General features: G+C 45.0%; 1 protein-coding gene across 1 annotated transcript; it reads right to left on the reverse strand.

The window, feature by feature from the left end:
* Window positions 1-438: 438 nt before the first annotated feature.
* LOC149848520 (uncharacterized) lies at window positions 439-1,984 on the reverse strand. Its single transcript, XM_090004580.1, has 3 exons — window positions 1,759-1,984; window positions 1,131-1,366; window positions 439-972 (listed from the first exon to the last, which is right to left on the reverse strand). The coding sequence occupies exons 1-3, from the start codon at window positions 1,982-1,984 to the stop codon at window positions 439-441; spliced, it is 996 nt and encodes a 331-aa protein (XP_089860706.1).
* Window positions 1,985-16,260: the final 14,276 nt, after the last annotated feature.

Genomic DNA, 16,260 nt, shown 5'->3' on the forward strand with positions numbered 1-16,260 from the left:
GTAGGAGCAGTTAGGGCACGTCACCTTGTTTGGGACGTGGCAGGTTCAAAACCCAATGGTATAATTGTACAACTCGAAGGGGTCCGCCTAAAACCAGCTTGCCTTTAAAAAGAAAAAAGTAAGAGTGTACCAACCTATAATATATATATATATATATATATATAGAGAGAGAGAGAGAGAGAGAGAGAGGCCATTAGGCATGCCTGTCATGGTTACTTGAAAAAATAGAAGAAAGACATTTTAACGGTTAAAACACATGAAAAGGAAAACACATGCAGCTGACAGGCTGTATTCCAAAGATGTAAGGTGATACAGTAGCACACTTAAAGTGTGCATTAATCACATTGCACCTGCAGATCGTCCCTCTTTATTCTACTAATGCAACGACTTCCACCACATTTTTTTATTTTTTAATGAAAACGCACTTCCCTTAAATTTTCATTTCTTGCAAACAATGCCACGACCGTTGAAGCTGCTTTTGCACTGCAGATCCTCATGATCAACCGCACCTTCCACCCTCATCGTCTCCCTGCCTTTAAACTGTGCTGCACCACAATCTATGGTGAAGAGCCCCGATGACAAAAACTCACGATCCCCGCCCAACACCGGCATCTTCACACCCATCTTGACTCGGCTCTGGTAGTTGTCCGCATACGTCTGGCCCAGAACGCCATTAACGTTCCCACTTAGGGAGTAGAATTTGAAGGTCAAGTCCAGATGGCCAAAGCAATCATCATCTGTTATCCCATAATGGTGGATCCTGGACTCCTCCTTGCCAATGGGAACCACTCTGGTTGAGATCTTGAACTTGTTGGGTGCTTCTATGACAACCTCATTAGTTCTGGCTGAGCGAGTGATGGTGAGGACAGATGATGCGGTCGTCCATTGGGCCTCCTCTGTCGTAGGAAGGAAAACAGGCTCATCATCGAAAACAATGGCAAGTTGATCAATGGCATCATCCCATTGTGCAACCTACAAAAGATTAGGACAAGATGTTTTTTCTATGAGGAACATGAGGTAAAAATCTCTCTCTCTCTCTCTCTCTCTCTCTCTCTCTCTCTCTCTCTCTCTCACAGAGGCTGGATTCTAATGTAGGTAGTCCATTTGCTTTTTTGAAATAATTGATTTACCTTCTTAGCACCAATGAAGAGTTTGTGGTCATCAAAGAGGACACCAATGGATTGAACCCAAGTGAAATCACGTTTCATGCCTTCCCCTCTCTTTCCGATGAAGTGGCCGTTGATGTGGAGGTTGGTATCGGAGACCAAGCAGAAATCCCTGTCCTTCTGGCCGTGGAAGTAGAAGGTGATGCCATCGCCACCAATGAAGCGGGGGTCGTCACAGACTGCACCAGGCTCATCGCAAGCTGCAAATTGATCACCATAAGTATATTGTCTAAACTGTGTGCGCACACCAAACATCTAAACGGAACACGGATCATGTCTAACTCTCCTGGATCTAAACTGTTAGTCGGCCCTGAGACGAGTTAGTCAAATTTCAGATACAGTTTGTATACACATTTTCGATCCCTTCTGGGCCATTGGCCAAGCGAGTTAACAAGGTTCTCTCCCTTTTCTTAATTTGAGAAAAAAAGGAGACAACCCACATAACCAATACTGACTGATGGAATATGCTATGTTAAATCAATGTCATCCACTCTTGCAAGAATATTAGATCGTCCATTCAATGGGCTTGCTTAACGTTCATAAGCACCAGCTGCATGAAGACAATTAGTGAAGTTGGTGAAGGGACACTTACAGCAAACGGCTTTGCACAGTTTGCAGTGCGCTTTGCAACTTCGAGGGCACTCATTAGGGCACTCATACTGATTCCCGTAGCCTTTCGTCCCTCTGTGCCTGCACGAAACCTTTTTGCGACCAGATCCGGAAGATCCCCAATGATCCGATTTGCCTTCTGCTGCAGCCAACCTCATGAAGACGAGTAGCAGGAGAAGGCAAACGCCCATGCTCTTTGATGAGACCATCTTCTCAATTTGCCTCTTTTAACTCTTTGGAAGAAGTAGCTTCCAATTGTTGTGTGTTTTTGCAACTCCCTAATTCATCTACTTATAGGGTTGAGGGACAATATTCAATGCATGAGGATAGATATTGAGTCTGGATCACAAGGCAAACAACTAAATTTGTTTAAAAATTAACCTAGTCTGTATATGCCTTGCACGAATACAGCCCAAAGATCTAAAAATATGCAGTTTTCAATCCAAGCTACTATTTTATATTATAATATATGGAGTTAATTGGATGTAAACGGTCCTCGCACGGCCTCTATGAACCTCTAACCCATGTTGGTCGTTGAGCACAGACGTGAACTTTCTTTTATAAACAAAAAAAAGAAAGAAAAGAAAAGCACAGACCTAGCCTCTAGGAAGGATATTTGACAATTTGTTGTTTAGTCAGTCGATTCTTGTGAGCCTAATCTGAACAAACTTTGGTCAGATTGTAGATTCTTCGTTTGTTCTCTTTCATTCCGTAACAGCAAGTGATATCTCATCACTTGCTACTGTACTGTAATGGTTTTATTCCGATATGTTATGAATGATATCTTCTTTCAAAAAATAACAAAACCGATAAGCAATATGATCTCATGACCATAGTTACCAAAGTAAAAGGTGGCTACGAGAAACGATGCGTGAAACATGAAGCCAGAAGCAATTCAGAGGTGCAAGCAATTAAAGGAAGAAGTGGCAATAGAAGCCTGTAGGAAGAAACATAAGACAGATGAAAACTTTGTTTTTCATTGAATGCATCTTTTCTAAATTTTTTTACAAAAAATATGCATTATGTATGCAAGTGTATCATAATTTTTTTTTTTAAAAGAAAATACAATTCTTCTAACATTGAATGCACCTTCCCTCTAATGTTTCATGGCCTTCCCCAGATCCCATAGTGGATAAAGACAACTTTTATGTTGCCTGCAGTCTAGCTAGAAAATGTTTCCTAGAGTACTATGATCAGGTTAGGAAGGATAAACCTCCCTAATGGTGCGTATGATGCAATGAATCTTGGGATCGTGTAACTGGTCAGGCTCAGCCTAATTAACCCCAGCCCGCCAATCCAAAAAAAAAAAAAAATAAGTGCACTTCCTACACATGAAGTAAGTTTTGATTTTCTCATAAAGTTTTAGAATCAAGAAAAAAGTCTGAAATTCCAAAATTTTCAAAAGCTTCTAGTAAACATGCTCAGGGCACGGCTTCGACGTGGGAGGTTGTCATTGAAAAGAAAAAGGGGCCTACCATTTTTGCGAGACTATATTTTGTTGTAGAATCAATTCAGTAACTTTTGATTTTATCTTAGGAAAAATGAGCTTTCTAGTTTCTCATAAAGTTTTTGGAAGCATCAAAGAAGTACATGATTTGAAATTCCAAAATTCTCAAAAGCTTCTAGCTAGGTAACATGCTGAGGGTAGCCCCAAAGGGGTTTGGCTTAGTGGGATGGGACCTAGGCTGCTAGGTGGTCTAGGTTCAAATCCCATGGACGTCACCCCCCTTACATAAGCGGAAGCGCATCAACTCTTTGAGAGCAAGGGGTAAGCTCACAGAGTTTTACACTGTCAGAATAGCGACCGTAAGTATGGCAGGCAAAGCCAGTGCCGGCTATGTCTGTCTGTGATCCTGTGGGTAGTTTCTCCGTATAAATATCAAAAAGCATGCTTGGCACGGATTCAACATGGGAGGTTGTCATTGGAGAAAAAAGGGGCCTACCATTTTTGCCAGATTATATTTTGTTGCAGGACTATTTATGGTCACATATAAAGTCCAACCAGAATAAAGCGTAATAAATTTTGGTTCTGGAATGGACCAACCAAGCTCCAACTCTTTGTTTTTTTTATCTTTTGAGGAGGAGATCATAAAGAAGATTAGAAAGTAACCGGAAAATGTGGTTCTTATAGAATCTCTTCACGATCTAAGTCATGCAAGCATGTTCTACATCACACTGTTCTCTCACTATTGCAAGGCACTGGATGGATGAACATTGCCACACACATAATCTTTGATAGCATATATTTTATTTTACCCATGAACTGGAAATTGTGGAGAGATACTTCTTTTGTTGTGAGACACTCTTAACCTACATCTACGGTGTCCGATTAAGTTGCAACAACTAGCATCCATGAGTAATTTAACCCATTGACACTGCAGTGCATACCGAATATGGGTAGAGGGCATCACACTCTTTAAGATGGCATTCACTTGGCCAGTTTTAGACAAGGCAATGGCCAAAAAATGGTAAGAGTATATAGGGGCTGCCTATAGAAACAGTTCCATATATATTTGCTACTCTCGTGTAAGGAATCCCATAGTAAAAAAATATAATATTTTTAAATTTTTTATGTTTTTGCACATTAACCCTTCATATGTGATATATATTTTTGGGTAAGTAAAAATCAGTGCGTGGCCTTGTTATTCCAATGTGTACATAAGATTTTTTAGGCATTGAAAAATCCACAGGCGCCCGTAAAATGTACTAAATTTTCAACCCTTATAAAATTGCACTTTTACGTCAAAAATTATGTTTTAAGAGTCAACTCTTACTAATTTGACCATATATAATTCATGCAAACATGTCTTTTTGAGTCGAAAAAAATTAGTGCATTTACAACCACCGTCTTTTGCATCGCCAGAAAATCCTGTACACAGGTTGGATTCCGGCGAATTAAAAGGTGGTTCCTACAAAAAACCATGTAGATTACATCCATAGAGCCATTTGGATGAAGAAAAAAACCAAAAATAAAAGAAATGAAGTTTCACTGAGTTGATCTGGCTTAGTCACGAGTCAAACCTTCCTGAGTCGCTGGGTTTGAAAGCACCGTGAGCTATACCATTGATACAGAAGTAGGTTAAAGAGTGGCTCACAACAAAGAAGTCTTTGCACAATCTCCAGCTCACCTGTCAAAAAAAATGATAGCAAAGATTATGTGATCGACAATATCAGCCTATTGATCCTAGGCGAGCACGATGGGTGTTCCTTTGGTGAACTTAGCTTTTAACATCATGGCACATGGGTGAGGATTTGCAATGTTTCTATTATCGGATGAGGTCAGAAACTGGAGTGCGGATTCATCTCAAATGGCAGGACTTATCCACGGACTGGGTAGGGGATTGCAGAGCTATCTTCTCCTAATGATGGTCTTCTCTACCAGACTGATTATTTATGGTTGTTGTTACACTCGCTTTGTGGGTGTGTGTTTGTGTTCGGGTGGGTGTCTACGTTTTCGGGCAAGTGTGTGTCCTTCTTCGCATATGTGTGTACGGATGTGAATGTGTGTGTTTGTGTGGGTGTGGATAGCACCGGGTGTGTGGGTTCCTTTGAGTGCGGGTTGGTGTGATGAGTAATTGTGTGGGCTGTGTTACAGGGTGTGTGCATTTCTTAGAGTTTGCATGTGTACCAGCGGGTGGGTGTGTTCTTCTGTATGTGTGTGGTTGGGTCTGTTTATGTGTGTATGAGTCGGTAGGTATGAGTGTGTGAGTTGTGTTCTCAAGCAGGTTCGTGTTCGTGATGATTGTGGACCTGAGGCGTTACTCCAATCTCATTGTGGATCCTTCATTTTGATGTGCTCCACCCCTTGCTCGTTGTTGGTGTTGCATCAATTCCATCTGCTACTGAATTCTTAATGCAGATTGCAGCTATTTCCCGAGAAGCCAACAATACTTTAGCGGGTCTGCTTTCCTATCTTCAAGTGCTATGTTTGTTGTGGCTATGGAGTGGACTCCTTTATGCATTTCCTCTCATTTTGTCTGATGAGATGTTATTAAGTTTACAAAGCCTATTGGTCTGCATAGCTGAGATTGGAGCTCACTTGCTCTGGCCAGGTCATCTATGTACGCATTGTCCTGTGGTGGGACCTTGCTTTTAGGATCCATTTTTTAAGGCAACTGACCTTGAGATTGGTCCTCAAATGCTAAGCGTGTGGGCTGTTGGAGTTCTTGAGTGATTCGCCTTAGCGCCTCACATACACGAGCACGTATATGAGGTGCCACTTGTGTTGTGTGTACTAGTGATTTATCTTCCACTAATACACTACACTATTATTGTTCCCTTGCGACTTACAGTGTACAGTTGCGCTAGAGTCTGTTTTGCTTTTGTTGAGTCTGATGTAAGCTGCCCGGTTCAGGTGAATCTATACCCCGAAGGGGCAGCCCGTATACTTGAACTGTAATAGCCTGCGGGCAAAATTGTGAATGAAGTAAATGCGTTGAGCTTTCTTTTGTTCACCCTCGTTGTGATTGCTTCTTGTGATTGCAATTTCTCTCCCTCTATTCTCTCTTGCTCTCTTGCACTCTGAACACAAGCTTCCGCGACCGGCAAGCGAGCTGACGAGTAGGCTTGCGGCGGTAAGGAAGGACCGTCGCGCCGCACTGGCCCATTGAAGGAAATAGGCCTGTGACAAGTGGTATCAGAGCCCGTTCTCGTGCTGGGGAAGGGACTCCGAAGTTGGTGTCGACAGACACGCCGACAGGCTGCGATTTGTGAGCAAGACATCGTGGCGCCTTATCAACACTTGCGCAACACCAGAGGCAAGGCAGTTGCCGAAGCTGAGGAGATGGGTTCACCTCGGGGCCAAGAAGAGTTGGCTACAACTGTTAATAAGCTGGTGGAAGATGTGACTTCGCATGATGAAGCGATTTCACGTGCATGTGAGTCATTCAATGGATTGAATGATGTGGTGGCGAGCCTGCAAGAGCATGTGAACTTACTAATGGGGCAGGTCACTTCGTTGACGACTACAGTGACCGATCTTGAGTTGAGAAACCGTACGTTACAGCGGACGGTGACCCTGAATGGCGGAAATGGTGAGAGACCATCAAAGATTGATGTACCTAGACCCGCAAAATTCAATGGTTCTCGCGACAGCAAGGCCATTGAGAACTTCTTGTTCCAAGTAGAAGACTACTTGGATATCCAGAATGTGACCCTCGAAGATCTGAGGATCAAGGCTGCAGCGGCCTTACTTGATGGTGATGCTATCGCTTGGTGGAGGCGGAAGCGCAATGACATGGAGAGGGGTCAATGTGTGATAGACACCTTTGACGACTTCAAAGTAGAGTTGCGCAACTACTTCATGCCAAGAAATGCGCAGAGACAGGCTTACCGGATGGTTCGTGAACTCAAACATACTGGTTCGTTGCAAGACTATGTCAGAACGTTTCAGAAGCTTATGCTGGAGATACCTAACATGCCAGAAGACGACATGCTCAACTGGTTCATTGTGGGACTTCAACCATGGGCACAGTCTGAAGTGGAAAGGAGCAACCCCCGTATTTTGGAAGATGCATATGTGGCGGCTGAGCGCTTAGTTGATACTCAGCGCAAACCTTTCACCCCATCAACCAAAGTTGGGAAGAAGCCTGACCACGGAGGCAAGAAGGATGAGCAACGCAACGATAAAGGTGAGGCGTCGACACGCCATCAATCCGAAAAGAAACAGAACTACACAAAGCATAACAACAGCAACAAGGGTGCGGTTGTGACATGTTGGTTCTGTGGTGATAGACATATCGCCCGACAATGCCCAAAGCGCCTTGTAAAGGATGACGGGCAAGCCAATGTTGCACAGGAAGAATGCAGCGACACTGAGACCATGCAACCGAGGATGAGCGCCATGCGATCGATTAATGCAGCTAGAAGTTGTGCAACTAAAAACATGCAGGTCAGTAAGGAACTCATGTACGCTAAAGTTATTATGAATGAAAAGTCTACTTCAGCAATGATAGACTCCGGGGCCACACACAACTTTGTCTCGCGGGAAGAGGCAGAGCGGTTGGTCTTGAAGCATGGGCCAAAGCAGAGGATCATTAAAACGGTAAACTCTGAGGCCAAGCCCATCCTTGATGAAGCAAGAGATGTGGCTATTCAAGTGGGAAGTTGGGTCGGTAAAGCCAACTTCTCCGTGGTGCCCCTGAACGATTTCAAGATGATTTTGGGTATGGAGTTTCTGCGAAGCCAGAATGTCATGATGTTGCCAAAATTCAACACGCTGACGATCATGGAGTCAGACCTGTCCCACACAGTGCAGTGCCTTACACAGAAAGGCAAGTCTTCAGTGTTGTCGGCAATGCAACTAAAGAAGGGTGTCAAGCATGGGGAGCAGACATTCTTAGTGGCAGTGCATGCAGAGGAAGGGAAGGTCGAAGCAGCAGTGCCACCGACCCTAGCCCCACTGTTGGAGGAGTTTCGGAGGGTGATGCCCCCGGAATTGCCAAAGCGTCTTCCGCCAAGACGCGAGGTCGACCACAAGATTGAGTTGACCTTGGGAGCGAAGCCTCCTGCTATGGTTCCATACCGTATGGGGCCAGCTGAGCTGAAGGAACTGCGCAGGCAGTTAGATGAGATGTTGGACGCAGGCATTGTTCGTCCATCAAAAGCCCCATTTGGTGCCCCGGTCCTTTTTCAGATGAAACATGATGGCTCTAAACGGTTATGTGTGGATTACCAGGCTTTGAACAAGGTCACGATGAAGAACAAGTACCCATTGCCATTGATAGCAGACTTGTTCGATCAGCTAGGCAGTGCCCGTATCTTTTCCAAGCTAGATCTGCGATCGGGTTACTCGCAGGTGAGGATTGCCGAAGGTGATGAGCCGAAAACAACTTGCGTCACTCGCTATGGTGCTTACGAATTTCTAGTAATGCCATTCGGGTTGACAAATGCTCCAGCCACTTTCACGACTTTAATGAACCAGATCTTCTACCCTTACTTAGACAAGTTTGTGGTAGTCTACCTGAATGATATCGTGATCTACAGCAGCAACATGGAGGAACATGCCAGGCACTTGCAAACAGTGTTTCAGGTGCTTAAGGATAATGACCTCTGTGTCAAACGAGAGAAGTGTCTCTTCAGGCAGGAGGAGATCAGCTTCCTTGGCCACGTTGTGGGGCGTGGTGTGCTGCGTATGGATGGGCAGAAGATAAGGGCCATCCAGGAATGGGTTCCGCCAAGCAAAGTGCCAGAATTGCGATCATTCCTTGGTTTGGCAAACTATTATCGGCGTTTCATCGAAGGTTATTCCCTCATTGCTGCGCCCCTCACGGATTTGTTAAAGAAGAATCGGGTATGGCTTTGGACAGGAGCGTGCCAAGATGCCTTCGACGGCTTGAAGAAAGCCTTAGTGAGGGAGCCAGTGCTGCGACTGCCTGATCATTTGAGACCCTTCAAAGTCCACACTAATGCCTCAGACTTTGCCATTGACGGAGTTATTATGCAAGACGGTCATCTGATCACATATGAGAGTCGTAAGCTGAAGGATGCAGAGAGGCGGTACACAGTGCACGAACGTGAGATGACCGCCATTGTGTGTTGCCTCAGGACCAGGCGGCACTACCTTTTGGGTGCTGAGTTCGTCGTCAAGATGGACAATGTGGCCACGAGCTATTTTCAGACGCAAAAGAAGTTGACGCCCAAGCAAGCTCGATGGCAGATGTTTTTGGCTGAGTTCGACTTTGCCTTATAGTACAAGGTTGGAAAAACCAATGTTGTGGCGGATGCCCTGAGCCGTAGGGCTGAATTAGCTGCTGCGCGCGCAGAGCCTTCTGAAGTGCATTTGGAGGGTGCATTGCTGAGCCGCATCCGCGAGGGTACACAGCAGGATCCGACCGCACAACACCTTGTTTCTCTGGCGCAGGCAGGGAAGACTCGACGATTTTGGCTACAGGATGGCCTCCTTGTAACAAAAGGGGGATGCATCTTTGTACCACGGTGGGGAAGCCTTCGCCGAGAGCTACTCAAGGAGTGCCATGATACACTATGGGCTGGCCATCCTGGTCAGGAGCGGACCTTAGCACTCCTTGAGCGCGGCTACTATTGGCCGCAAATGAGAGACGATGTTGAGGGGTATGTGCGGACATGCCTCATCTGCCAGCAAGATAAGGGGACAAACCAGAAGGCTGTCAGTCTCCTTGAGTCTCTACCAATTCCAGAACGGCCTTGGGAAAGCATCTCTATGGACTTTATTGTTAGTCTGCCAAAGGTAGAGGGCCTCAGTTCTATTTTAGTCGTGGTGGATCGTTTCTCAAAGTATGCCACCTTCATCTCAGCTTCCAAGGAGTGCCCTGCAGAGAAGACTGCAGAGTTGTTCGTAAAGCATGTGGTGAAGCACTGGGGCATACCAAAGAGCATTGTGAGCGATCGCGATGCTCGCTTCACGGGCAAGTTCTGGCATGAAGTATTTCGGTTACTTGGCTCTGATTTGCTGTTTTCAACTAGCTTCCATCCGCAGACTGATGGGCAGACAGAGCATATCAACGGGATCCTGGAGCAGTACCTTAGGCACTTTGTTAGTGCCAATCAGAAAAATTGGGTGAAGCTCCTTGATGTGGCACAGTTTTGCTATAATCTGCAGAAAAGCGAGTCCTCAGGCCACAACCCGTTCGAGATAGCCACGGGGCAGCAGCCACTGACCCCGCACACGCTTGCCGCACAAGAAAAGGGAAAGCCATCCTTCGCCTATCAGTTTGTTCGCGAATGGCACGAGCAGAATGAGTTGGCGAAGGCATTCTTACACAAAGCGGCAAAGAGAATGAAGAAGTGGGCGGACAAACACCGTCGGCCCGCAGGGTTCCAAGTTGGGGACCAAGTGTTGGTGAAGTTATATCCTGGTCGCACAGGCATCTTCCGCGGGCGGTACCGCGGACTACTCAGAAAGTATGAGGGACCCTTCACCATCACAAAGAAGGTGGGCAAGCTGGCCTATAAGCTGGAGTTGCCCCCAGACTTCAAGGTGCACCCGGTGTTCCACGTGTGCAACCTCAAGCAGTTCCATCCAGATGATGGAGACCCAGAACGCAATATGCCGCAACGCGCTCCCATCATGCAGAGGGCTCCGGCAGCACAACGGGCCGAGAAGCACCTTAGTCAGATCCTTCGCAACAAGGTCAACTACTTGGGGCAAGCGAAGAAATACTTGGTGCAGTGGGAGGAAACAGCGGAACCAACGTGGGAGCCTGCATTTCGAATGAACAACTGCTACCCGACTGAAGTCACGGCTTACCACGAAACAAATGGCGCCGAGGACGGCGCATGATTTGAAGGGGGGAGCATGTTCCCTTGCGGCTTACAGTGTACAGTTGCGCTAGAGTCTGTTTTGCTTTTGTTGAGTCTGATGTAAGCTGCCCGGTTCAGGTGAATCTATACCCCGAAGGGGCAGCCCGTATACTTGAACTGTAATAGCCTGCGGGCAAAATTGTGAATGAAGTAAATGCGTTGAGCTTTCTTTTGTTCACCCTCGTTGTGATTGCTTCTTGTGATTGCAATTTCTCTCCCTCTATTCTCTCTTGCTCTCTTGCACTCTGAACACAAGCTTCCGCGACCGGCAAGCGAGCTGACGAGTAGGCTTGCGGCGGTAAGGAAGGACCGTCGCGCCGCGCTGGCCCATTGAAGGAAATAGGCCTGTGACAATTACAAGGTCTTATGGGAGGTTTCGTCTAGCACAAGGCCAGGCTTACATGTTCAAAACAAAAGAAATTGAACAATACATACATGCAAAAGGCAGGACAAATTGTCAATTGGCTTGTGTTGTACTAAAACAGTCACAACCTACACACAAACTCTGCCGCACAGTAGGATTTGGAATACACCGGCTATCTGCTGCCAAGGGAAGTTTTGCGGCCGATGCGCACAAGCAATGGAAACTGCTCCTACGGCTAGGCCAGGCATACAGAAGTGTGATGCTCTGCATGTGGCACACGGATGTGCACTGTGGCTGATGGCGCATGGGTGTGCACTGCAAAGGAAAACACATCGGATGCTCCGCAAAATAAGGTGCACTGGGGTGCGTGATGCTGTGACGCATTGAGTAAGTTATAGGAAGCAACTGGCTGAAGTGCGCAGCGGATGCACATGTGTGTTGTGATCGATGCTCTGATGCATGGCAATAAGGGTCGGTCTGCAAGCAAGGAGGTTGCATGGGTGGTTGATCACGCGGCAACACTTGACACAAATGGAAGCTGCTGCTACGGTGCATAGCATGCGTTGGCACGATGATGCACGGTAGTGCATTGAGCAGGCCAGTGGCAACTGCTAGAACGGTGGATGTGTGGGGACTTGCGCACTTGCAGGGTGCGTCAAGTGACTTCAAGCGATGGAATTGCTTGATCCTAAGACTGTGGAGACTTAGCCTAATTGTCGGCTGCTCCACACAGCTTTATGCATGCAAGAGTAGGGAGACGGGAAGCCTCCCTTTGTTGAGTGATAGGGCATTCCTCGCAGAAGCGAGAAACCTCCCCTAGCTTGGCGTTAATAGTGAAAGGCCTTGGCACGTGACTGTGGCGCCCGATCATCAATGTGTAGAAGCTGATGATCTCAGTCCAAGCATTGTGTGACACAACACAAGAAACACACGAAGTGACTGCGTGCACCATATCAAACTGTAAACAAAATTCTGCTAGAAATCAAGTACTCATCGATTGTTCTGTTTGAGCACTGCAATCTTGACATCTTTGTAGATACTTTGAAGTGCGTAGGAGTCTGCTGTGAATTGCACCTAGAATCATGCTGGTACAGTGATCATCAACTGCTGCTATTCACATTGTTGGATGTGCGATGAGCTTAATCAAGGCGATCACTCGATCAATTTTTTGAATCCAACTCAGTTAGCCTTAAGCTAGTTGGGATTGGCCGAAAGGAGTTTACATCAACAAACACCTTCAAATATCTCCAAAAAGAGATTCCAATGCCCAAAGGCACGAAAGAGGAAATGACTATCCAAAATTCAATTCAATTTTCAATGTTCAAAAGTTCTTTATATGAGCTCAGCCTGCCTATTTATAAGCTTACAAGAATGCAAAACCCGCCAATTACAAAACCACCAAAATCAGTTGGAACCAGCCTAGTTTTCTAACTAACTTGCTTCACTTGCACAAGTGGTCCCAATTGAGACTCTCTCATACTCTAAATCTAGACATACCAGGTGGTGCTTCTATTAGATGCGTTGATGGCTGCCAAGTCATCCCAAGCTGACGGTACTCACTGAACTCTGCCACTGCACTTGTCGAGTTGGTTGAACCCTGTCACTGCATTGTCAAGCGGATGAATGCTACCCCTGTGCAGCTGCACCTATCGTGGTTGTGCCTAGTTGATACTTCCCAACCGTGCGTCCACTCGGTTTGCATCAGCCTGGCCATCATCACTCCGCCAACCCTTTGTCCTCAAAGGGGTATTTTTTTTTGTTTGCATTTCTTCTTCCACTATATGTAATAGAGCATCTGCAACCCTATTACTCATTCCCTTCTTATATTCTAACTCAAAGTCATAGCTTTAAAGCTTTACTATCCATCTTTGTTGGCTAACCGTAATGACCCTTTGCTCTAAACGGAACTTAAGACTTTGATGATCTGTCTTGACTACAAATTTCCTTCCAAGTATATAAGGCCTCCATTTCTCTATAGCCAACAAAATGGCCAACATTTTTCTGTCATAGGCACTCATGGTATGCACTTTTTTAGGAATAGCCTTACTCATAAAGGCTATCAGGTGCTCATTTTATAAAAGTATTGCACCAATTTCATAGTCACTAGTTTCAGTCTCAATCACAAAATCTTTTGTAATGTCCAATAGTGCTGACACAGGCGCACTTATCATAGCTGGCTTAAGTGCTTCAAAAACTTTTTTGACTATCATTCCACACTAATTCATTTTTTCTCAATAAGGAGGTTAGAGGCGCTGCGATAGTGCTATAATTATTGATGAAGAGGCAATAATACCTAGTCAACTCGAGAAACCCTCTTAACATTTTTGTGGTTTTAGGCACAAGCCACTCTTGCATAGTTTTTATCTTTTCAGGATCTGGCATTACTCCTTCACTGGAGACAATGTGGCATAAATACATTACTTGTTGTACCCCGAATTTGCACTTAGACCTTTTTATAAATAGTGTATTCTCTCTAAGTATGCTTAATGCTTCTCTTACATGTTGTAGGCGTTCTTCTCAACTTCGGCTATATATGAGGATGTCATCAAAACAGACCAAGATGTGTTTTCTTAAGAGTGGTCTAAAGATGTCATTCATGGTTCTTTGAAAGGTTGTCAGGGCATTAGTAAGGCCAAATGGCATTACAAGGAATTCATATTGCCCATCATGGGTGCGAAAAGCAATTTTAAAAATATCTTCCTCGGCCATTCTAATTTGGTGATACCCCACTCTTAAGTCCAACTTGCTAAGTGTGCAGGCTGTTGGAGTTCTTGAGTGATTGACCTTAGCTCCTCACGTACACGAGCACGTGTATGAGGTGCCACTTATATTGTGTGTGCTAGTGAATTATCTTCCACTAATACACTACACTATTACAAGTTCTTATGGGCGGGTTTCATCTAGTACAAGGCTAAGAGTACAAGCTTAAAACAAAAGAGATTAAGCAATACACATACAAGTATAAGGTAGGACAAATTGTCAATTGGCTTGTGTTGTAGTAAAACAGTCACAACCTTTACACAAGCTCCAGTAGGAGCCAAGAGAGGTTTTGCGGCTGATGAGCACAAGCAGTGGAAACTTCTCCTGTGGCTAGGCCAAGCATACAGAAGTGTGTTGCTCTGTGTGTGGCACACGGATGTGCGCTGCAGCAGATGGAGCACAAGTGTGCGCTACAAAGGAAAACACATGATGCTTTACAGAATGAGGTGCACTATGGTGCACTGATGCACTCAGTACATTGTAGGAAGCAACCGGCACGCGTGTTGTGATCAGCACTCTGATGCACAGTAATGAGTGTCGGTCTGCAAGCAGAGAGGTTGGGTAGGTGGTTGATCGTGTGGCAATGCTTGACACAAATGGGAGTTGCTACTACGATGCACATAGCACGTGTGTCGTGTGTTGGCACGATGATGCGCGGTAGCACGTTGAGAAGGTCAACAGTAACTGCAGGAATGGTGGATGGGCAGGGACTTGCGCACTTGCAGTGTGCATTAAGTGACTTCAGGCGATGGAACTACTTGGTCCTGAGCCTATGGAGACTTAGCCTAACTGTCGACTGCTCCACACAACATTGCGCATACAAGAGTAAGGAGACGGGAAACCTCCCTTCACTGAGCGGTAGGGCATTCCTCGCAGAAGCGGTAAACCTCCCCTAGCTTGGCGTTAATAGTGAAAGGCCTTGCCACGTGACTGTGGCGCCCAATCAGCAATGTGCAGAAGCTGATGATCTCAATCCAAGCAATATGTGACACAACATAAGTAACACACGAAGTGACTGTGTGCACTAGATCAAACTGTAAACATAATTTTGTAAGAAATCAAGTACTCACTGATTATTTGAATTTAGTACTGCAATCTTGACAACTATGTAGGTACTTTGAAGGGAGTAGGAGACTGTTGTGAATTGCGCCTAGAATCACGTTGGTATAGCGATCATCAACTATAGCTCTTCACGCTGCAGGATGTACGATGGGCTTGATCAAGGCGATTGCCCGATCATTTGCTCGAATCCAACTTGGTTAGCCTTAAGCTAGCTGAGATTGGCCGAAAGGAGTTTGTATCAACATACACCTCCAAATATCTCCAAAAGGAGATTCCAATGCCTAAAGGCACGAAAGAAGAAAATCCTCACCAAAATTCAATTCAATTTTCAATTGTTCAAAAGTTCTTTATATGAGCTCAGCCTGCCTATTTATAGGCTTACAAGAATGCAAAATGCGTCAATTAGAAAATCGCCAAAATCAGTTGGAACTAAACTGCTTTTCCAACTAACTTGTGTCACTTGCACTAGTGTTCTCAATTGAGATGTTCTCATACTCTGAATCTGGACATCCCAGGTGGCACTTCTGTTAGATGCATTGATGGTTGGCAACTACAACATCTCAACATAAAGAAGGATGATCCTTTATTCTTCATCCTCTCTTCGACAGAACAAACTATGGATACTGCAAAGTGAGAATGACAATATTCTTGCAATCCATGAATCTCGATATTTAGAGAGTTATTTCAGAAAAATATCAAACTCCATCAACTGATTTCAGCCAATGGACCGATAAAGAAAAGAAGACTACTTCACTTAATGCCAAGGCAATGAATGCATTATATCGTGTCGTTGACAAGGTAGAGTTCAATCGCATCTCTCAATGCTCTACAGTAAATGAAATCTGACATACTCTTCTTGTGACTCACGAAGGTACGTCAAAGGTAAAGGAATCCAAAATTGCTTCTTTGATTCATAAATTTGAATTGTTTAAAATGAAGCAAAATGAATTTATATCGGACATGATAACAAGAATGACCGATATAACTAACACTCTGAAATCCCTTGGAAAAGAATATTCA

This window comes from Nuphar pumila, chromosome 1, assembly GCF_984573655.1.
Source record: "Nuphar pumila chromosome 1, dmNupPumi1.hap1.1, whole genome shotgun sequence".
In the NCBI taxonomy this organism is placed as follows: Eukaryota; Viridiplantae; Streptophyta; class Magnoliopsida; order Nymphaeales; family Nymphaeaceae; genus Nuphar; species Nuphar pumila.

What these genes read in the sequence shown, in the direction of transcription:
- LOC149848520 (XM_090004580.1), bottom strand. Translation starts at nt 1,984, where the DNA reads ATGGTCTCATCAAAGAGCATGGGCGTTTGCCTTCTCCTGCTACTCGTC. An exon ending in ACTGTGCAAAGCCGTTTGCT is followed by an intron (nt 1,367 to 1,758) that starts GTAAGTGTCCCT and finishes ATCAATTTGCAG; the next exon opens with CTTGCGATGAGCCTGGTGCA. An exon ending in TCTTCATTGGTGCTAAGAAG is followed by an intron (nt 973 to 1,130) that starts GTAAATCAATTA and finishes AATCTTTTGTAG; the next exon opens with GTTGCACAATGGGATGATGC.